We start from the raw sequence: 23,442 nt of genomic DNA on the forward strand, positions 1-23,442 counted from the left end.
AAGCCTGGCTGGTTAATTACCAGCAGAGCTCTGAGGCGTCTTTAGGTGTTTCCATCCCGGTTAAACGCGGGTCAGGTGAGAGGGCGGAAGCGTCCTCACGTCAACATGAAGCCGCAGCTGCGGCGGCTTCAGAGACTCAGCCCTCTCCGGAGCGTCCGCGTTCAGCCTCAATTTTCATCACGTGGTTTCTCAGAGGGCTCGCGGCACATTTGCTGCGATCAGTCTGCACGAGCAAAAACAGGCCATTATTTCCATTTAATTGACAACAGCAGGAGGATTTACTCCAATGGGACTGAGCGCTCATTAAATAGTGACAGTAGGCCCTTTTCCCGGGGGGAGGGGGTTGAACCTGTGGAGATGAAGCCTCTTTGGACATGAGTTTGTTTCTAATCATGTCTTAGAATCACGTCGTGTCTTTTGCTTCAGGGATAAAGTCCTTCTCTGACTTTTCATGCACAGAGAACGAATTTGCATTTTAACACAACATCTGATCATGTAGAATAAATAGAATATTTAGCAGAGAAGCTCAGAGAAGCAGAAACATGGATTTAAGTAGACTCACACACAGCCACTGTATGTCATTTGAGTTTTCTGGGTTTGAGTATTTTCATTTTATGCTACTTTCTATTTCTACTGCTCAACATGTTTTAGATGCAACTACGCAGCACAGCAGAATATGGAGAAATTAACATTCATACATTATCAAAGGACCTGTACTTTTAATATTTACTAGTAACTATGGTAAAGATACAACTCTCTTGATAAATCCTCTGTATGTTTTTTTTACATTGTACTTTTGTTTAGTTTACTTTTTTTTTTTTGTATATTTTGTCCATCACTGCCACACGGCCCCTCCACAGCCACTCTGATCAAACCAGAACATTAGGGCAGACCTTTCATTTATTTCTTCATGTATTTTGTAGTTTCTCTTCATGATGATCTAAGAGCTGATGAAAATTTAAAGACAGTGTCTCTTTAAAGACTAAATGTAACTTTAGATTGTAAAACGTAAACTGCAGCTCAGGTCTCCGCATTCTCGCTGTCCTCTCAAACACAGAGGACATGGCGGTTGCATAGAGCTCTGGGTAGAAGACAGGAAGACAGATCAAAACAAACAAACATACAAACAAACAAACAAAAAATGAAATCCCTGAATGGGTCACAGGTCTGAACCTGGCTTGTAGCTCATCTCAGCTTTAATACAAAAAGACTGTTGGAGGTCTGTCCAAACATTTGTAGGAGATTCATGATTTTCTCAAAACAGCCATATTTCCTCTGATTATCTGGACGCTTGAGGGAGAATTTCTCAGAAAACAAATACAGTCAGTAATAAACAGTGATAGAAACTCATTTGTCACATAAATCATGATGTAAGCTTGGTTCCATCTCATTGTGAGAGCGCTCACAAATGGATTTAGACCACATAAACTATCTATCCTGAACCGTTTCTGTCGTCTGCGCCGCCACCTCCAGAAAAATCAAGCACTCTTCATCATGGCAGTGAGACCATCAGTTCACAGAATATTACCACAGGGCTCATGGAACCATGATGAAATATGACCAACAGATAATACTCAACAACATCTCAAATCAAATTGACTCTAATTCATTTTAAAGAACTCTTTGTTTTAAATCCCTGAAATTTGTGTTTGTTGGGGATTTTCAAAAGTCAGTGATAATGAATCTGACCTGGACAGAACACTGACACTGTGAGGTTGAAGGGACGTTAGAGACAGACCATAGTGGACTGCTGGGACCCTAGTGCAGGCGACTTAATCTTTACAAAACACTTATCTGAACATGAATGAATCTTTTCTGAATCCTAACCAGCTTAGTTTTCCATCTAAACCTGAGCAAACCCTAACCATCGCAGAGTAAGATCAGAAAACAGTTTGATTTTTTATACGGTGACAGTGTCCTCGATGGGTCACTCTGGGAAGCACTGACACAATGACACAATTTGACATTTCACATGAAGGACCTGAAAATGAACATTAAAAAAAATCCTGGGGTGTCCAGCGTCCAACTGGTTAAGGCACAAACCATGTGGCCTATCTACTCTCTCTCTTTTTTTTTTTGTGAGCAATTATTTATGAAGTTTAGAAAGACCATGGGAACATTGCCACAATATATAAGTCAATAAATAAAGATAAAGAACATAATAAAAAGAGAGTATTTTGAAGATAAAGTAATATCTTATTAGTTTGTTTTTTTCATGGGATTTTATGTGAAGATGAAACATATAAAACATCACCAGCCTCATTTAAGTTCAATTCATTAGACATCCAGCTGACGACCGACGACAGTTTTTAAATTCCTTACTTGAATAATAAGTTATGATCCTGCATCAAAACACTGGTTGATTTTTCAGTTTTAAGCGTTAACTGATTCCGTCTGAGCCCCCTGGTCCTGCCCAGCATCACTCAGAATCCAGAACCGCATGAAACTGGGTCTGAAAACATAAAGCAGCACCGTCAGGACTGAATCCCGCGACCTATCAGAGCCCATATACAAACCCATCTGCTGCTGCCTCCTCCACCCCGAATGAACAGGTGACTGCAGCTTTACACATGTACCGTCATAAACCAACAAACGGAGGTCACACTGTCAGCCTGTGTGTGTGTTTACAGTGTGTGCACTGTAGGAGTGTGTGTGAGTGTAATTAGCATAGACGGGCTGCTGATTAAAGAGAGAAGTGTGACTCGTGGGAGTGGAGGCTAAGTGCAAACTCTAATGCTGGCGATGCTAACAAGGAGCGTGTGTGGTAGGAGGGGAGGAAGGGGGAGAAGGGGGGGATGGAGGGGAGAAGGGGGGGAGGGAGGGGAGGAAACAAACTGGTGGACGGGCCTCACATGGGACTGGTTTAATAGTAAATCACTGGTGGATGGAGGGAGGAGAGGAGGAGGGAGGGAAGGAGGGATTTAATGTAGAAATGTTGATGTTTGGGAAAAATGGTCATTTCACTTTGGTGCTGATGATACAAACTCTCTTTCTCTGTTCTAAACTGGAGCTGATGGCTGATTTGGATTGATTTATTAATTCTGAATGAATCTGCGTTTTAACAGGCTCTTTAGCAGATAGTTTTCATTGTAACCATGACTACGAAGGTCCTCTGCCTTTAGCAAAACTTACTTTAGACCTAACCGCGATCTTTTCCTTAACTTCAGCCTTATGAGATCAAAGTTGACGTCTGTACCAAAGCAGAAAGGAGTGCAACTTTGTTTTTACGGTGCAGTCAAAAGTAAATAACACACAACAGAGAAAGTGGACTGAGGTTCACGCTCATCCCCAACAAACAGTCAACATTACTCATCTTTAACCATGAACATAACCCTGCCCTAACCTTACCTGAGTTCTGTAAGTAACCCAAAACTTAAAAGAATATTTCCAATATTAATTTAAATGTTTTCTGATTTATAATCAATAATTTAGTCTCTTTAGTGACAAGAGTCCAACACAGCCCAGCAGTTAGACCAGTTTGACCAGTTCACACACCAGTCAGCAGAACCTCTACTGGACTGATTTCATGTGTGAAACCAGCAGAGAGAAATGCTTACAGAGAGAAGATCAAGAAAAACCAATGATATCCCAACACAAACAGCACAGATGGAAGATATACCAGCCCAACCTGTTTACACTCTGTGTGTGTGTGTGTATGTGTGTGTCTACAGCATGTGCTGCTTTTGTTTAAGAATGAGTCCACATTGCATCCAGTCCCATGATGACATGCAGACCTGATCATCCAGACTGATCATCGTTTATTAAAAGATGATCAGGTGATTATTTCTTTATATGTGAGAGTTTATTGGAATCAAAGCTGTGTAATCTCAGGGAGACACACTGACCTCGTCTCCAGGACCTGTTTAACTGTAAACCATCCTGTCCACTGACACCTAAGTCCAGGATTCACATCCTGACTCAGTTTGTGGTTCAGGCATCAAAAGCACTTTGGTGAAGTGGTTTCAGCTAAATGTTAATAAGCATGTTGTATCTTGTTCTTCAAGTCACTGAAGAACCAGACCAGGATCCCTGACTTCTTTTACTGACCTTCAGCTAAGGTCATTATCATGCTGCATTTGACACTAACAAGCAGTTTAAAGATTTGGGAATTTGTCGTTATCTGTGATGCTTTATAGACTAAAAAACACATTGATGAGTAAAAAATCTGAATCTTTTAGCTGCAGCCCAGAAATTTATCAGCATAAATTCAAAACTAGAAGAAGAAGCTAACGCTTGTTCTTCCTTCCAGGATTTAAATGTCTCTTCAGTTATTTGGGGAGTGAAGACTTTTCCAAATCAGCAGCAGACACTTTTGAAATCTCAAAAAAAAAAAAAAAAAAACCTCTTTCCTCTCTCAGCTTCAATATAATATGACATTAATGTTTTCTGATCCCCAGTAGAACAGGTGTTCAGTGGAGTCACCTGTCTAAAGACCAACATCTGCCTTTTTGCTCTTCATTTCTCCTGCAGTTATACAAACTATTGGATTTCAAAGCATTGAACTCACTTATGCTGCAGATATGAAGGAACAAAAATACTCTGGTCTATGATCAGTGAACTCCCGCCGCCCTCTCATGCATAAGTACGTAGTTATGTGTATGCAGAGATGAAAACCATCTGCCGCCTGATGACTGAGCTTTGACGTCAGCATCATCAAGCGCTAAAAATTCAGTCTCATACTGAGACTCTTCTGAAGTGCAGACGTACAGATTTACTGTAGCTCTCAGCAGGTGCAGAAAATAATCCCCCTCTGCTCCTGACTTTCTGTCTTTCTGTCTTTAAAATCAGCACTCGCGTTTTGGTAAAGCAAAGTTAGGATCAACATGTTCTGTCAAATCTGGAAAACAAGGAAACTTTGCATGTTGGAATTTTGTGGAGTTTCTTACCAGGATGTTCATATGTAGTAATTTTATATGGTTCAGTATCAGGATGGATCAAACAGAATAGTTCACAATTTAGTTAAATGAGTTGGTTACAAAAACAAAAATAAATAAATAAATCTAGCTAACTGGCTAAATTGATTTATAATTTATTTATCAGGGACCACCTCCATAGTTTTGACTGATGGCCCCATCATTTGCATGTTGTGGGTAAAATTATACTAGAACACCTTGAAATCTTACAAAGAGAATAAACTGCAGAAAGAAAGAGTGGGAGATGACAGAAAAAGATAAAAGAAAGAAGGACTTTTCTCATTGGCCTAACCGTGGAACATCTCTTCTTCTAACTCAGGAGCATTCAGGTGAACCCTGGAGATGATTTCCTTCAGTGCTAACCTTGTCATCATCCCATTTAAACAGCCTGATTATCTTCAGCTTTTGCTGTGTTAAGTAATTAGAACAGTTCATTAACAAGTGAAACCAGATACAAACAAAGAGTTGCTCCTTTGTAATTAGCTGAATATTTAAAGACTTTTTAAATGCCTTTAAATTGCCTCTGAGTTGTTCAGGGTGCACCAAAGGTTGGAAGATACTGTTATTGATTACAAAACAACAGTAGATGAATAAATCTTATGAACTTCTAATGTCACGTATCTGTAGCTTATAGCTTCCCAATAAATCCGAGACCCACATTTCTATGATTTAGATGTTAGTTTTGGTTCATGAGCAACTTGCCCCCCCCACACACACACACACATACACACACTCTGTCACTGCAGAGAGAGGTTCGTGTTTGATTTTATGCAGATGACGCAGCCAGTGATGGAGGGTTTGCAGCAATGTTGCCAGTGGTTTGTTGACAGTTGTGTTTGTATTTATGTGAACAAACTTGGAGATATCACCGCTGTCAGAAATTCATGATATCTCTAACTTGGAATTACAACTAGGAGGCTGACGTGACCGCCTTTCCAACGAGGCTGTTTGTTATTGTGGCCTGAATGATGCAACGTGAACCCGGCTGAAACATACAGTACATACTGGATGTTATTTTAGGCACTTGCAGAAACTCTAGATTTGGATATTTTCCTCGTGAGGACAGTCTCATTTCCCACTAGTTTTTTGACTTGACGGCAGAAACTAATTTGGACAAACAGAGAATCCACAGAGTCTGGGTTGGTGCAGACGCTCTTCAGTGTGATTCAGGCAGATAAAACGGATGGATTTTTACATCAAAATCTTGTCTGGAGCAGCTTTGATAGCGCTTTAGAAATAAATTGGATTGAAGTTGAGATCTGCTGCGCGAGATGTCCTTGAGAGGTAAGAGCACATGAACTCGTTTCATGTTTTTTTTCCCTGACACTGTTGATGTGCAGAGGAAAAATCCAGTTTTCCGTTGCCCACAGGGAGGTCAGAGACGAGGGGTCAGAGAAGCAAACATCGAGCTGGTGGGCGTTCAGTAAGTTGCTCAAAGGCACTTTCTTTAGTAGGTCGAGGGGTTGAAGGACAGCAGCCTGCTGTCTGGGGTCAAACTGAGATTTTCAGCTGAGCCTAATGGATAAAAATGTCTGTAGCTAATAAACATGGGAGAGGATCTGATGGTCATTACACCGTCTGTCTGCAGGGAGGAGAGATATTAACCAGGAAGCTGTACAGATAGAAAGGTCACATACATCAGAACGTTAATTACAGACAAACTTTAAAGGCTGCAGCACAGTCAGTCTGATTTTCATCTGATTCACCAGCTAACAGCTAATTTTCATCGACGTTGTTTATTTATCCCAGTTATCCTCAGCAGTGGGTGAACTGGTAGATTACAGGAGATTCATGATGAGTAGATTTATCTTGTATCTGCTTAAACTATTTATTTTATTGGTGTTTTCAGATTTCAGTTTCAGGCTCTGGGTCAGTGTCTCTGTTTCCCTGGTGAAGATGGTTCACAGTTGCTGTTCTGTTGCTTCATATCTGACAGTTTTACACCAGGGATCAGCAGCAATTAGGTTCAACTGTGGGCCAGTTGTTTGAAGCATGGTTCACTGGTACAGTATGTTTTCAACATATTGGACTTAAATTGCATTTTTCTCTGTTTATTTCTTTGAATGAATGAATTAAAAAAGAATTAATGAATGTTTTTTATTTATGATCCACCAGATGAACTAAAAGCACAAACATTTATGTCCCATGGTTTTCACCTGTCTCCAGCTCTGAGAGCGGCGGGCTGCGTATAGCTGTGTATGTTAGTGAGTACTGAATAAAACATGGAGGAACGGGACCACCTTATGAGACGTCCGCCATATTAGGACGGCAGTGCCCTAAGAGCTCCAACCCTCGGTATGAGGAATACATAAATATTTCACATTTGCGTCGCTTTAATCCATTCACAGAATGTCAATACTCAGCACTTAAAAAAGTGCCCAGGCTGGCAGTCCTGCCGGGTTAAACAGAACTGCTCTCGGCTCTGTATGTGGGTCGTATAATGCATTACTAAATACTTTTATCAACAGGAAATCCTTTCTTTCTCTGTGCTGAAGCGTCACTCTGAGTGCTGCATTGGCAGAGTGTGAGCGGGAAAAGTTAATATCACAGGCAGAGCTGCTGGTTCCCTCAGCAGAAATCACTTCTTCTTCAGGCAGTGAAATAAACGCAGGTACTATGATCTCTGACTTCTGGGCTCAGGGCGTTTCAGTGAAATGCTGCTCAGGGTGTCGGGTGGAGGGTCCCACCCTCAGGAGTAGAGCTCCACACTGAACCTGTGTCCTAGAAACTACGGCAAATATGATCTGAAGCAAATATAATGCTGGATGTTTTCTATTAACACCATGAGGAAACGCTAAGTGACGTATCTGGAAGGTTGCAAATATCCACCTAAATATCTGATCTCAGTTCAGCATCTACCTGCAGCGACTCCAACTCCATGAAACTGGTTCTGGATCTGTTCAGACTCTCACAGCACCTGGTTCAGGTCAGGGAAAGATCCTGGTTTGGTCTGTTTATTTTTATTTAACCTGAATCACCATCTTTCTTGAACCCACAGAGCTTTTGTGGTCTAAACCACAGATTGGACTCCGGATGAAAACCTGGTCTCTGGTGTCTGGTGCCATACAGTCTGAACACCTCCCTGCAACTGTGGTGGGGTTCAAGACTGCAGCTTCACCACCTGACCATCATCCAGCCAATCAGCCAGCCAATTTCCTCTGTCGGGAGAACTATTCTGTATTATCTGAACATAAAGAAAGGATTTTTAATTTTAATTAAAAGTTTAAACTACTGATGTATTTCAGCTGCTGCCTGCAGGACATATTGTCACTCCTGCTGATCTGCATGTGAATCACTGCTGCCAATTATGTTAGATTTGTTAGTGCAGTCTGAAAGGAGAAGCTGTTATCCTGAAATCTGGATAAAAATCTGCACCTCATCTACATTAAATTGGCTTTAGAATAAAAAAAAATTAAAAAAAGCATTTAAAACCTGAGCAAATGTGCAGAGAATCAGCACATTTTGCCATTTTTTTCCTCATCCAATATATTCACCAATAACATTAACTCTATATTCATAGCTCTGATCTCCATTTTATGTAACTGTGTGTGCATGAAGGGGAAATGAAAGAAGTCACTGCGGGCTGCTAGTGTTAAGTAATAAGAGGGAAATGAGTGTGTGAACATCGCGGAAGTAAACAGGAGAAATTAAATTAGCGTACGGAAGCGTCTCCTGAGAGCGTCCTCTCCAACCAAAAGAGAAAACATCCACCATTAAACACTCCATTTAACATTCAGACCGTGCTCGCTTCATTAGCATATAAGTTGTTTTTGTTGTTACCTAAACACTGTACATAAACGTGTTGTTTCCATCTCTGTGGAGCAGCACTGACATAATACTGTAACGTTAGATGCAGCAGAGCAGCTTCCTCCTTTCTCGGGGCGACGGAGACGGATGCCTGCGAGGGTTTTAATGAGTTGCATAAGAGCAAAACAAAGGCAACCAAGGAACGACTGCAGATGGAAATGTGCCATTTCAGGATGATAATGCACAAATATGAAGGGAAAAAAAACACAAACTATCCAATACTGACTAATTATATAGTGACTGGATGAAGAGCTTGGAGCTGTAACGGCAGATTAATGTGCTGTCACAGAAAAACTCAGATGTAACTGAGTGCAGTGTTTCACACAGATGGCTGGAAAGAGAGAGAGGGAGAGAGAAGGAGGGAGAGGGAGAGAGAGAGAGGGAGGGAGGGAGGGAGAGAGGGGGAGAGAGACAGAGACAGAGAGACAGAGAGAGAGAGAAGGACAGTCTGGTGGCATCGTGCATTTTTCAAACTGTCAACAAACCCCATAAAAACAATCAGCTGATTCTGCTGTTAGTAATAATGTGTGTGTGTATTGTTGGGGAAATGCTTTCTCTCTTCACCCCAACTTACTTAATAAGAAGGAATCACTGAACCTCAAATTCTCCAATTTAAAATACACTTTATTCTTACAAAGTATATATGGGTAATTCAGATTCAGATATCTGGAGACCTGTGACACGCACCCTGTACCTTCTGTCACAGATCTAAAGAAACAGTTCAGAACAACTCCTTATATATCGTAAGTAACCACCCCCATTGCACACCAAGAATTTAACCCCTGAGTTCAATTACTTTACAACTGTTTACCAGACCCTGTTACAGTTTATGACACCATTTGCAGGTCAACCTTGCATGACCTAACACAACTGGTCAGACAATCAACAACTTAGCCTTCCTATGACCCCACAGTATCAAAGGCAGATTTATCTTGTTCCTCTGAAACACTGAGCTCCACTGTTTCCAGAAACTATTAGAAACACATCAGTGATGCACACAGTTCTATAACACGTGAATATGGTGACTGGAGTTTGTCTAGAGCCAGTTTGACCTGAACCGTCCTGGAAACACAAAAGAGTCCCAAACTATTTCCTCCTGTTTAAAGTAACGTTGGTTAAAAACTACAGAGACCAGCTGTTTGAGGAAATTACTGAGCCTTTCCAAAAAATGAAACTGTGCATCTGTAAAGTATTTTTAAAGATTTACGTCTTCAGTAGGAACCAATGAGCTCAGAGCCACAGACAGGAGGGACGTCAGAGTACTGAGGGGCGTCAGAGTACTGAGGGACGTCAGAGTACTGAGGGACGTCAGAGTACTGAGAGACGTCAGAGTACTGAGGGACGTCAGAGTATTGAGAGACGTCAGGGTACTGAGAGATGTCAGAGTACTGAGAGACGTCAGAGTACTGAGGGACGTCAGAGTACTGAGAGACGTCAGAGTACTGAGAGACATCAGAGTACTGAGAAACAGACTAACACACTGTTGGTTTTGGTCTTTTCATGGGATTTGTCAGTAAGACAAAACAAATAAATAAATATATAAATCGGTCAGTGTACTAAAATGTATAACACTGGCCATGTCTTTTAAGTATATATACTTTATGTGTATTTAGGAACAAAGCATCAGTAAAAGTATTTAAAAGAAGGAAACTGCTGCGTCAAATCCGTCATGAAGTGCAACGTAAAAGTACGTTAGTTACTTCACAGCTCTGAGGAAGAGAGAGGGGGGGAATAAAGTGAGAGGAGAACTCGCTGGGTTTTTTCAGACCTGTTCACACAGGCTGCCATAAACAAGCTAATATATGCATGAAGTGTCATAGCTCGTCCTCATCAGGAGCCGGCTGCTCCAGCCTTTACCGACAGCTTCATTTAATGTCGTACACTCAGCTGTGGCTTCTGCACTCAAGGTCACAAATTAATCAAAACATCAATATGTGCAGTCGACATAGGCAAAGCCCGCTGTAGACCTGTCACCTGTACCAACAACGTTGATGCAGCGCCTCATGAATTATGCAAAAAGCAGCTGAGGAATCGCTGCAAGCGGCCTTCGGCAGGCTTGCTCGACAGATATTTTTGGTGGATCTACAGCACCTCGAGGTTGTGTGTATCAGCTTTGGCAAACTGTCTGCTCGTTGTTTTGCGTGGGTGATTTGATAAGTGTGTGCAGGTGCATTGTTCACAACACAGGAGAGGTTCAGGGGGTGGTGAAGCTCTGTTAATTACAAACCTGGGGAAAAAATTGGGACTTGCAATGTTGTGCCTCTTGAATCAACATACTTTTGAGCACCATCTCAGAGCTCCATCTTTTCTAGGACACTTATTTTACCTCTCTGCCAGAGTCCTCTGGAGCTTCAGCCATATAAAGAGACTCAAAAGTACCATTTTCAGATTCAAACCTGTAAAATAATATACAGAAGGTCAAGTTAATCATAACTTACAATTCAGATGGTGCAAGGAAAGCAATAAAATGAAATGAGGCTGAAAAGGCTTAATAAGTCTCAATATTCCTAAATGTCAATATGCCTCCATATCTCAACAGCCCCATGTTATATTGGCCTTTTTTCTCTCCTGTCTCCCCAGATGGAAACTGACACCAGTGACAGCGACGGAGGATAATAATGATGGAAGGCAGAGTGATTTGTCCCCAGTCAGAACCACAGCATTCCTCAACCGCCCCTGTGCTGCACAGTGCCGCTCCCTGAAGGATACATCGACCTTGACATATCACAGCGTACATGACAACCTGGCACGGACCAAACTGAAAGGTTGCTTCTCTTTGCCAAGAGCTGGAAGACAACAGGGCCAAAGCTTTGGGGACCAGGCGTCAGCAGAAATCCACTCTGTCTTGCTGCAGTAACAAATAAGCTTTTATTTGTGAAGTTAACAGTGTTAACAGCTGACTCCATAAGGGCCAATTACTGGCTGAAGGGAATACAGGGCCAAGATGAAGGAGACAGCGGTTGTGGCTTGTTTGCTGGCTGAGCTGTCTCTAGCTGCTTTTGTTCTGGCCTCCGAGGGGGCCGCTCATTGCCCTGCATTGTGTCGATGTGAGATACGACCCTGGTTCTCACCCAGCTCTATTTACACTGAGGCTGCCACTGTGGACTGTAATGACTTGGGCCTCTCAGCGCTACCGGAGAGGCTCCCCTCAGAAACACAGGTACTGCTGCTACAGACAAACAACATCGTTAATGTGGAGAAAACTTTGGATTACTTGGCCAACATCACTGAAATCGACTTGTCTCAGAATAACATTTCCTCTGTGAGCGATGTTTGTCTGGGGTCTCTCCCCCAGCTGCTGTCACTCCACATGGAGGAGAACTGGATTCAGGAGCTTACTGACAGCTGCCTCACCTCTCTGCCCAACCTCCAGGAGTTCTACATCAACCACAACCTGATTTTCTCCATCAGCCCCAGGGCCTTCCAGGGCCTGGGCAGGCTGCTGAGGCTCCATCTCAATTCTAATCGACTGACAAGTGTCAACAGCCAGTGGTTCCAGCAGCTTCCCAGCCTGGAGATATTGATGCTGGGAGAAAACCCCATTCTCCAGCTGTCAGACATGAACTTTAAACCTCTGACTAACCTCAGAAGCCTCGTGCTTGCCCGGATGAATCTGACTGAAATCCCTGACAATACTCTGGTTGGTCTTGAGAACTTGGAGAGCATCTCATTTTTTGACAACCTGCTTAATCGAGTTCCCCGAGCAGCACTGACAAGAGTCCAGAACCTGAAGTTTCTGGATTTGAATAAGAACCCCATTGAGAGGATCCAGAGAGGCGACTTCATGGACATGATGCATCTCAAGGAGCTCGGTATCAACAGCATGCCTGAGCTCATATCCATTGACAGTTTTGCCCTGAACAACCTGCCTGAGCTGACAAAAATCGAGGCCACCAACAATCCCAGGTTTTCCTACATCCACCCGAGGGCGTTCCACAAACTCCCCAGGCTGGAAACCCTGATGCTGAACAGCAATGCTCTGAGTGCGCTCCATCACAGCACTGTGGAGTCCCTGCCCAATCTGCGAGAGGTCAGTCTGCACAGCAACCCCATCCGCTGTGACTGCGTCATCCGCTGGGTCAACATGAACAGGACAGCTGTTCGGTTCATGGAACTAGACTCCTTGTTCTGTGTGGAGCCTCTGGAGTACCAAGGCCAGCACGTCCGACAGGTACACTTCAGGGAGATGACAGAGATCTGCCTTCCTCTGATCTCACCTGGGAGCCTCCCAGATCAGGTCGAGGTTGGCAAAGGGAGCTCGGTGTCACTGCACTGCCGGGCGTTTGGAGAACCGGAGCCTGAGATCTACTGGGTGACGCCGTTGGGTGACCGGGTCTTGCCTGGCAGCGTGTCTGATAAGTACTACATGCACCCTGAGGGAACTTTTGACATCTACGATGCCTCGGAGCAGGAGGCCGGCTCGTACACCTGCGTCGCCCATAATCTTGTTGGGGCAGACCTCAAGTCTGTGACGGTTGTGGTGGACGGATACTTTGCCCAGCCTTCAAACCAACCACTACGGGTATATGCTACATCTGTTCAGTCTCATTCTGTGATGGTTTCCTGGGAAAGTACAGGTGGTTTGGTATCACAACTAAATTGGTCCATATTAGCCAAAGGCAGTGACCTCTTGATACCATTCACTGCCAGGCTTCCTGCAGATGTCAAAGAGTACCACATCAAACAGCTGAAGCCATCCACCTGCTACCAGGTTTGTGTTGAGGTTGGTGCAGCACAGCCTGGATACAGCAGGGACTGTGTTAACATCACCACAAAGGAGGCAGCTGTCCTGAGGGAGAAGACAGAGAACTGGGACAGTCTGGTGATGGTTACCTGTGCTGTGTTTTTTATTATGGTTGCTGTGGCCTGCTCTGTCATCTATACATCTCTGTATAGCCAAGTGTTTTACAGGAAACTGATAGCAGACCCGACTGAAACACTGCTGATTCCCGGCACCCATTCCTCCTCCTCCTCTTCTTTCCTGGAATTTGGTGTGTCTGGGGTCAAGGTGAGAGCAACTGTAATAGACTTTGCGGACGACTCCATGTAAGAAACGTCCTTGTCTGTAAAAGCACTTTGGGATTATGTGAAGCTGAAGAGTGATGGACACTGGACAATGTAATTTACGTGCCCTCTTTTCACGACTTTCGATGGGACAGTTTGCACTGGAAGTCATGAACAAATACACACTTACATAACCGGCTGAAAGCAGAGACGATTTTGTATTTCAAACTTGTGTCATTATAAGAAGCTTAATCAGGCAGATATCTCGACTATAATCTACATGGCTACTGGTCATTCATGCAGTGCAACCGGAGTAAAGCACAGCACAGGAACTGTTCTGTCTTAAATACCTTGTTGAGACGGCTTTGATGTCTGCAAAAAGCATTTTCTTTGCTGTGTTACATTAAACGGTGCCAAGCGAAGATAGTTTATAATTGCAGAAAAAAACTTGTTAGTCTAGTGTACAATAAAACCGACTATAATGTAAGCAGTTTTATGAACAAATACATTTTTCATTAAACCAGTGTGGTGTCTTATAACTACAATATTTTCTTGTTAAATCTGGCCTTTTCACAACAAAGCACGTCTTTTCAAATATTTCTATTGCCACAAAAAACAAACTATTGTCAATGAAATTTGTGTGGATGAGGCTCATAAATCTTGTAGTGTCCCTGCCCGAATCATACAGCAGCAGAAATGTGAGATCTACTGTAGACAAACACAATTACAGGGGCTGCCCTTCAAGGCAGATGCTCTAACACTGTTAGTGAAATGCAATGCAATCTCAGACAGCACGACAAGCGTGTGGGATAGTTTGTTTTTGTGTGTGTGTAGGCAGGTGTGTATGTACCTTAATAGGTGTGTGTGTGTGCAAAGTGTGAGGACATTGGCAAACCCATTGACTTTGAATTGCATTATATTCTCTTTCATTAAAAATCCAATATGGATTCCCAACACAAACCTCAGTGAGGTGATGAATCGGCGTCACGCGCAAACTGATGGGAGGCATTTATCAGCGAGACTCAGTCATAGATCAACCGAGTTTCAGCACCTTGGACAGGGCTTTTAGAGCGCGGCCATTTGTCACCGCCACAGGAGCTAAAATATGACCCATTAGAGGCAGGTAGTGAATAGGTCAGCAAGAACGCGGCGCCCAAGCCATCCCCTTCCCCGTGTGACCCTGGTGAGACACCGCTGCCATTGCAGGAACAGCTCAGCAACTATTGGGTTCATTTGTTAAGCGCCTCGCCGAGCCAAGGTTGGGGTGTGTGTAAGCGTGTGGGGGGGGGGGGGGGGGGGGGGGGGGGGGCAAATGGACCACAAAACCAGGACAAAGTAGTTTCATTCCCAAACAGGACAGAGGAGGAAAGTGCCTGATGCCTCACAGTGCTGATGTTACTGATATGCTGTGCTCGTCTGTACAAGATAACTAGGCCCGGGTTCATTAGAGAGTCTGTCGCTTGCTTTGGGAGTGTGTGGTGAAGAGTATTCTGGGTATTTAGAGGAGCAGCTACATGAGAAAGGGAGGTTTTTATAAAGGAGATGACAGGTCGTTTTAGAGGCTTTTCATTTTTGCTTGCTTCCTCACCTGTGCTGCCAGGTTCAGCTCTGGTTTATCCCCGTTTAGAGGAGCAAGTGATATGTCAATGTGTGATCCTCAGGGCAAAACAAAATAAAAATAGGAGAATCTCATTCACTTTTAAACTCTGTCAAAATACAAAAATAAATGCCAATACACAACCAAAAGCAGAAAAAAAGGCTCCTCCAAGTGAGTAATTGCTCACTACCGAGGGCGCGCACACAATATGTTGTGGCAGATCCAGAGGGAACGGCTCGAACAGGAATAGTTTTCCACACAGCATCCACACCAACTGGCAGGTTAAATTAAATCCACAATCCCCAGTGATACTGAGACCAGGACTCAAATCTGCCTCATCAGGACTCCACACAAACCAACAAAACAAAAAGAACTAAACCTTGCTTGAGCCCCCTCCAGGTTGCAAACTTCACTTTGTCCCACAGCACAGCTCTAAAGTGGATTAAAAAAAATCAACATAATGACATTTTAGCTACTCTTAGCTGCTTAAACAGCAAACGGGACTGAACATGTAACCTGAGTCCTGACTGTGGTGTTCGAGGAAAGGTTGATGAGTAACTGAAATCAGAACACTTGATCATCTGAGGAGCATGAATTAGATCTATACACTTCAATGCAATCGGGCTATTAGGTTATTTTGAGATGTATTGTGTGGAAAGTTGACAGCTCACATGTTCATAATAGAAAAGGGTCATCCTCTGGGGAGCATGGATGTGCTCAGTGAATTGAAGGGAAATCTGCACAGTAGACTGTGATATTTATTGTGTGAAGGTGAATACTTTGTCCTGATGGTGGCATTACAGAAGAACAAGAATCATCCTCTGGTGGTCATGAATAATCTGGCCTTGCTTCTTGTGCAAAAATAGTGGTTGGTATGGTAACATGCTCATTATGCTAATTCAAACATGCTGATGTTTAGAATGTTCACCACCTTAGCTTAGTGTGTTACAGGTCATCTGATCATGAACCGCAGTGAAACTTTGACTTGATGGTGCTCGATGAAAAGTCCTAGGTCACCGGAGTTATTACAGCTCATCCCCTGGGAAGCAGAGCAGGGAAGTAGGGAACACTTCCAAACAGCATGGAGGAAGGAAAAAGTCTGAAGGACTTCGCCTCAGACTCCAGCAACACTTGGCGCATAAAGAACAACTTTATTGTCAGACCACTGGCTGACATGTCTGTGTATGTATATGATCTTTAATTGTATTCTTTAACCTTTTTAATTTATTTCTTCATACCTATCCTTTAAATCTTGGTAATGTGTTTTATTCTGACCTTGACAAAGGCCACAAGAAGAAATGCTTTGGTCAGTAAAATAGTTTTTTTACCTCTTCAAACTCGTCCTCTGAGGACAATGAATGTCTGAACCAAAGTACATGGCAATCTATCCAACAGCTGGATTAGTGGAGGTATTTAAATCTGGGCCGAGGCGGTGGACCGGCCCGCCAACATCTCTACAACAAACACAACATTTATTTCAATCATTATTTCATATATGTCAAATTCAAAAGCGTTTCATAGACTGTCAATGATCTGAATCACAGCTGTGGTTCAGCTGAAACCACAGGTTTACATGCACAGAACCACAGGTTGGTCCAGGACCTTTCATGCCACAGTTTTCCCACAGTACTTCCCATCTCTCGTAGCTGTGTCTAAATCCAATGAACGGACAAAATTAAAAAGTCATTAATTTTGCAGATATTGTCATATTTTGACGCAGGAAGCTGGTAATATCCCCACCGCACAGCTCCATTCATCACCGAGCGACGTAAATGAAACACAGCTCGACAGAATAGATGAAGTTAATAAAGATTGTGGGTGTTTGTGTTGAATCCCTGCGTCCTTCAGCAACAGCCAATCAGAGGTGGGCGTTGCTTCGCTGCAGACATGATTAACTCACTGATGATTTCCCTCACAGAAACACGCCTGCTTGTTAATACTGAGCGTGACGACGCACAGTTATGACCTGCTCTGCAACTGAATGACGATCTTCAGTGTGAGCGCAGAGAGGGAGAGTAAACCATCATATCTGAGCAGCACAGGCACGAGTCATTCACTCATTTACTCATGGACAGTAAACAGTTATGGTCACGCTGAAACCATGTTATTGGTATTTTTGTTTATTACTGAGCTGTAGCTCTTTAATCAATATGAGATCAATTTAACGATATTACCGACATCTTTTTTCTTTTTCCCTTTTTCCTTCTTCGCCCTTTTTCCCTCTGTCGTTCTTTCTTTCTGTCCTTCATATTCTTTTCTTTGTTGCACTCTTCCCTCTTTTTTTCCTTCTTTGCAGTCTTTCCTTGCTTTTACTCTTCTATATTTCATCCTTCTTAACTCATTTTCCCTTTTTTCCATCATCCTCACCTTACTGCCTTTCCTTTTTCTTTCCTCCTTACATCATTTCATTCTTTCCCTTTCTTTCTTTACTCATTTATTCCCTTCCTACTTAAATTATTCCCTTCTTTCTTTACCTCCATCTTTCCTTTTCTCTTTCCTTTCCTTTTTCCTTCCTCTTTACCTGGGTTCTTTCTTTCCCTCTTTTTTTTCCTCCCTTCTTACTTGATTCCTTTATTTTTATGTATTTTTCTCTTTCTGTGTCTCATCCCTTCTTTATTTAACTGATCTAACAGCATGAAAATCACCAGAACTGCAGATGAACGATTTACATCAAACAACGAAATAACTGTTACCGTGTGTAACAGATCTCAGTTCCTCCACCACTGTGATTTGGCCGGTAACGATTTTACTCTGAAAAATAAACCTGCTCATTAATGTTGCACAACAAGCAGGCAGTTGTACTGTGAATATACCTGTGGGTTTACTGAGCTGTTTCTAAGCTCCTCATATAATTAGTCCTTCTTGTTACTGTAACGTGTGGCAGAGCAGTGATTGGCCGAGTGAACACAGAACTTCCTCATTCAAACTGACAATTTTCCATGGAGGGTGTTAAAACTACGCACCAACCTATTCTGCAAGGAGGATTCACACATTTGAATATTATGTTCTACTATCAGTTGTTGCGTTTAAGATTGTGAATTAATGAGCTTGTAGCAGCAGGATTCAGGTCCTGAGGTATTGGATGAGCTTTCCTCCTCCTCCTCCTCCTCCTCAGCAGTGTGAGAGGAGTTACAGCTGCTTTGGCTACTCGATGTTGGAAATTCAAAACTCCTCGGCTGGTGCAGAATCATTCCTGTCGGAGATGCTGCAGTGTGTTTGAGGAATTAAGCAAAAGGTGCCGTTAGAGCGGCGGTGACAGACTGCTTTGTGATTCGAGTCGACGACGTAACAGAGGAAGATCAAAAACTCATCAAAGACGAAAGATGACAAACAACAAGCACGAGTACTGCAAGAGGCACTGCAGAGACTCTGCAGAGACGTGTCGGATATACAATAAAACAAGCAGAGTCGCTGAGCTTAATGAGCTCTGACTGCACGTTTTGTGCCAGCAGAATCATATCTATGGTCGTTATATTTGATTACATTACCAGCCTTTACCCGCCACTCTTCCCCCGTTTCATTTTCTGCTAATAATCCATGAAAACAGTCTAACGATCCCGGCTGAAGTGAACTAATACCTCTCATTACAACGCTTCCACTTCCAAAATGTCCCATTTCCCTGCTTCGTGTTAGTGGGTAAAATAAACTGTGAGAGAGCAAAACTATTTTTCTCATGAATTATTACCCCATTACAAACATTTGGTGTTTAGGCCAGGCCTGCGGCTTGTTGCTCGGGGTAAGTAAAACTAGAAAAAGCCTCACATTTATCTAACTTTCCTCATGCAGAAGCTCCTGGGCTTTCAGTAATTATTCTCCCGCTCGCCGGCCCATTAAGCTAAAACAACATGGCTGACTTTGGGTGATCTTGGAGCACAGAGCTTTTTGAGATTTTATTATTGTTTCATGATGGAGAGTCGCAGTTGGCGAGCGTGCTTTTCACCTCTGCTGATAAACTGAAGCAGATAGCAGTCACTTACAAGACAAGGTTATTTCCAGTAGAGAAGCAGGAACCATTCAGGCTGATTAATGACTTCCTCCGACTTATTTTTCTGTCCTCCTTGGCTCTGTGGTGGCTGGTACTTTTTTTTAAATCTTTTCCAGGAAACACTGACTCAGGATGTTGTGTTTCATATTCACACAGTTACAGACAGTCACAGAGGAATCTGCCAGACACAGACAGTCCTCCGCTGATGGTCGCTGAGCAGCTGTAACACAGTCCGGGGGGGTAAGGGGGGGGGGTCAGGGTTTTGCTGAAGGGTGCTCAGACTAATAAGGAAGCTCAAAGAGTTTTCACGTTGCTTTGCCTGACCTTGATGCTGTAGTTTTAGGTGTGGGTATCATCAGAATCATTTTTCAGGGTTTTTATCAGTGGACTGAGTTTGATCAGTCTGTTAAACAGAACTATGGCATTATGTCACACTAAGAAAATCTATGGCATCCAGCTGAAAAGCCCACAAACCTTGGGTTAAGATTATTTTGTAAAACTTGTGCACATGGAGCAGATTCTGCTGCTCATAAAGCTCAATGCTGCCTGCTGCTTAAAAACCTGATGACTTGTTGTCTGACTGTTAAATATTGTTTTTTTACCTAAGTGATATTTATACTCACTACGAGTCTTCAGCTCTGATTCAAAGTTTATAAGATAAACTGTATAAGATTCATTTAATTGCAGTTTGTTTAAAGGCACATACTGCGATTGGAACAGATGCTGCAGATACTCTGATACCTTCTGAAAAATAGATGAGCTCAGCTTTTAAGTTCAAGTGCAGATCTTGTCAAAAAGGGATAAATGTGATAAATTTGACTTGTAGTGCAAACTGACTCGTGTTTACAGAGCAGCAGTAACTTTGGAGTAAACATTTTTTTCAGCCTGAAGCAAAGATAAACCTTCACTTTCACAAGAGAATTAACCAAAGAGTAAAAATACATCCACATTCAGACTGTAACAGGTGACAATCTGTTACAAGCCTTTTAGATTTCACACCCGGCTGGGACTCCTGAGAAATGTGAACTCCACTGGAGCCAAACACCAGAGTTTGAGGTGAATCAGAGACCTTTGTGGACCACGCCTGAGTCTGACAGCAGCTTTCGCACTTCACTGACCTCTCAGAGAAAACAGCCTCGGGCCTGAAAAACATTTTCCATAAAAAAAAAATCACCCTCCGAAATCTCCCATGACCCATGTCTGCATAGGAAGTGACCACCTGCGGGCATCTGACCACAGATTTAAGGAATTGAACTAAAACCTCCCCACGGTGAGCCGCTGGGATCAGTCGAGTCTCAGAGGAAGTTTTCAGCACTGAAAAACCAGAGTGAAAACCCCAACATGTGAGTTAGCCTGGCTTTGCATCATTAACAGGGAAAACCCTGATGTGAGGAACAGTCTGCGACGCCTGCTAACGAGCTGCTTTCAGGCCTGTAGTTTATTACCTGTGGATTTGCCACAGCTCCCTAACCTCTCTGTGGCTCCTTTCATCTCTCAGGTTCCTCATGGCTGCCATCACTGGTGGAGGGAGGGGCGTGGTCTCTCTCAGGGAGAGCGGGCCATGAATTCCCTCATCCTCCACCAAAGGCTGCTCTATGATTACACATTCTGTAATGAATAATTTACCTTTTCTTAATCACCCAGTAAGCTGCTTCATTTAAACACTGGCTTCCTCCTAGTGCAGTGATTAGAGCTGGGAGCCAAGGTGAGGGAGGAAGATTAGAGGAAAATTAAGACAGGGCTGTCGTGAGCGGCGCCGTCCTGCTGAACGACGCTGCTCCGTTAGCTCCGCTCATTACTGCTTGGCCAAATGTCATCGCCATGCACAGCAGGCATCTGACGAACAATGGGAGCCATTATCAGAACAAATAACTTCACTTAAAAAGCTTCAACCTCCGTTCATCTTTTAGATCCTTAAAAGATGCTCGGAGGTGTCCAGGGAGCTCCTCCTGTGAGAATAACAGCTTCTTCTGTGGATGTATTTTGGTCTGAAGCTGAGCTTTTAAGTGTTTCATTCAGCTGTGGATGTTCCAGTGATGCAGAACTGTGTAAACATGCATCTGGACATACAGGCTTTTTTAAAAGCACTGATCTGACTCAGACTATTTTCAGCAGGCAGCACTTTTCTCAGCACTGGTCTGTCTCCATCACGGCCTCCACACTGATGGCTTTCAATCTGATGACATTCAGGCTCACGGGGGAGAGTGCTTCAGTCTAAATTATTCCTCAGTCAAGCTGCTTGGTGGACGGTTTATATTGGGAAGCTCCGACTGACCAGCGAGAGAAAACTGAGGTTATAAATGAGAAGCTGTTACGTGGAAATAGCTGCAGCTGGCGGAGGGAGAGGCAAGGTGGAGTCAAGGTGAGGAGACAAAATATGATACAAGAAGTTCACGAGGCTAAAGATTTGACAGACACCAGAACACAATCATTTTACCCTCTGCTGGCTTTTGTTAATCTGATTGTGCTTCAAGCTCTAGCTCAAGCTTTGCACATCTCAACATGATCTCAGCTGGTAAAATCAGGATTTATCAAGGTCAAGATCTGAACATTAAGTCTTCATTCAAGTTTCTGTCCAACTAAAATACAAACTCGTTTGTGACTTGACAAAGAAGTAAATGAACAACACATCCTCATTATGTCAAGAGAAAACGTGTCCGACAAAATGTTTTTGTAAATGTGTCAAAAGTCTAAGCTGCTGGAATAAAATGTTAAGAGATAGAGTAAAAAATTTGTTGGTATATTTTAGTTTATATTCAGCTCATTTAGTGAATGTTCCCTAAAGAGGCACTGTGGGAGGGCTGATGGGGCCCAGTGGCAGGTGTCTGCCGGTGCAGTGCACTGGACGACGATGATGCTGAGCCTGGTTCAACTTATTTTAAAAAATGATAAGAGATAAGAGTAAAATGCTGCTTACACACCGATACATTAGTATTAATCTAATACTGCCATATATAATAAAGTAACACAGGGCTATTTCTCTATTGTATTTGTATTGTTTAAGAACATTTATCTGCCTGTACTCCTGTAATAACCCAACTCATTCGCCTGAAAAATCAATGAAACTAAAGATCAGCTGCGACACCAGGTCGGTGTGTTTGGTGTTAATGTAATACACAACATGACAGTAGCACCCTCACTCAGACCACACCCAGCCAAGCTGTCACCGGTGGTAATGATGCCCCAAATCAATCAATCGATGAGCATCCTACAGATGACTTCACTGTCACAGGCGGAGTGATCAAACATCCCAATTATCCATTTATATCCTCTGAAATCCCTGAACGATTAGGTAAGACAATGGCTAAATATAGAAATCAGTGAATGTAGCCACTGTGTGTTTGTGCAGCAGCAGTAGTGCGTCTGCCATTCAAACTGAACATGTACAGTAGCTGAAAGTAGGTTACATGGCATGAAGCAGCATTTCTGAGCGCGACTCGTCCTGTGGCCTCAGTGAGGGGAGACTGATACGAGAGAGAACTCAACAGAGGCAAAACATCCAGGGAAACGAGCATCTTCTGATGTTTGTCTCAAACTGGAGGGAAAATTTCATCCTTTATTGATAAAAAGCCGCCCAGGAAGCAACGCTGAAACCTGGGAAATGCAGCTGTTTGACTGCTCCTCCATGTACAACACAGAAGCCTGAGCTGCCTCTGCTTCACTGCGAACATGAAGAGGAACCTGGATGGTTCACCTGGGGAAGCAGGGCTGGATTCATCAACACGCCCAAGGCTGCTCTGAGCTCTTTAGAGTCGGCTTGCATGCTTCTTGCATGAGGGTTTTTCTGATTCCCAGCCTGACCTGATGCATATCGATCCAGACTATCCGTGTAATGTCTGACATCCACGCATGTGAAGCAGAATAGGCGGCCGAGAAGAGAAACAGCACAATCTGAATGTCTGTCCACACAGAGGACGCCTCAGTCACCGTGCACTCGCCGTTCGATTTGTCACCTTATGTAACTACAGGCCGCTGTGATCAATGGGAGAGCCTGGGCTTTAGTGAATTCTGCCTGCTGGTTAAATGCTCCAGGGATCGATGACATAATGACTCGCCTGAGTTCATCTGCTCCAAGGTGTACTTTTGGAGGCCAAACAGTCATTTCCTCCCCTCCTACTGAATGACGTGTACAGTGG

The 23,442-nt window shown here is 43.2% G+C and overlaps 2 protein-coding genes across 2 annotated transcripts in view; one reads left to right on the plus strand and one right to left on the minus strand.

Annotated features, from left to right (window-relative positions):
- The window catches only part of immp2l (inner mitochondrial membrane peptidase subunit 2), a 106,074-nt gene that overhangs the window by 18,663 nt on the left and 63,969 nt on the right, over nucleotides 1-23,442 (minus strand). The window lies entirely within an intron of this gene.
- LOC121182662 (leucine-rich repeat neuronal protein 3-like) lies at nucleotides 11,665-13,770 on the plus strand. Its single transcript, XM_041039286.1, has one exon. The coding sequence runs from the start codon at nucleotides 11,665-11,667 to the stop codon at nucleotides 13,768-13,770; it is 2,106 nt and encodes a 701-aa protein (XP_040895220.1).

Source organism: Toxotes jaculatrix, chromosome 5 (genome assembly GCF_017976425.1).
Source record: "Toxotes jaculatrix isolate fToxJac2 chromosome 5, fToxJac2.pri, whole genome shotgun sequence".
Lineage (NCBI taxonomy): Eukaryota > Metazoa > Chordata > Actinopteri > Toxotidae > Toxotes > Toxotes jaculatrix.

Bases quoted from the DNA above. Each gene is read 5' to 3' on its own strand.
- LOC121182662 (XM_041039286.1), top strand. From the start codon at position 11,665: ATGAAGGAGACAGCGGTTGTGGCTTGTTTGCTGGCTGAGCTGTCTCTA.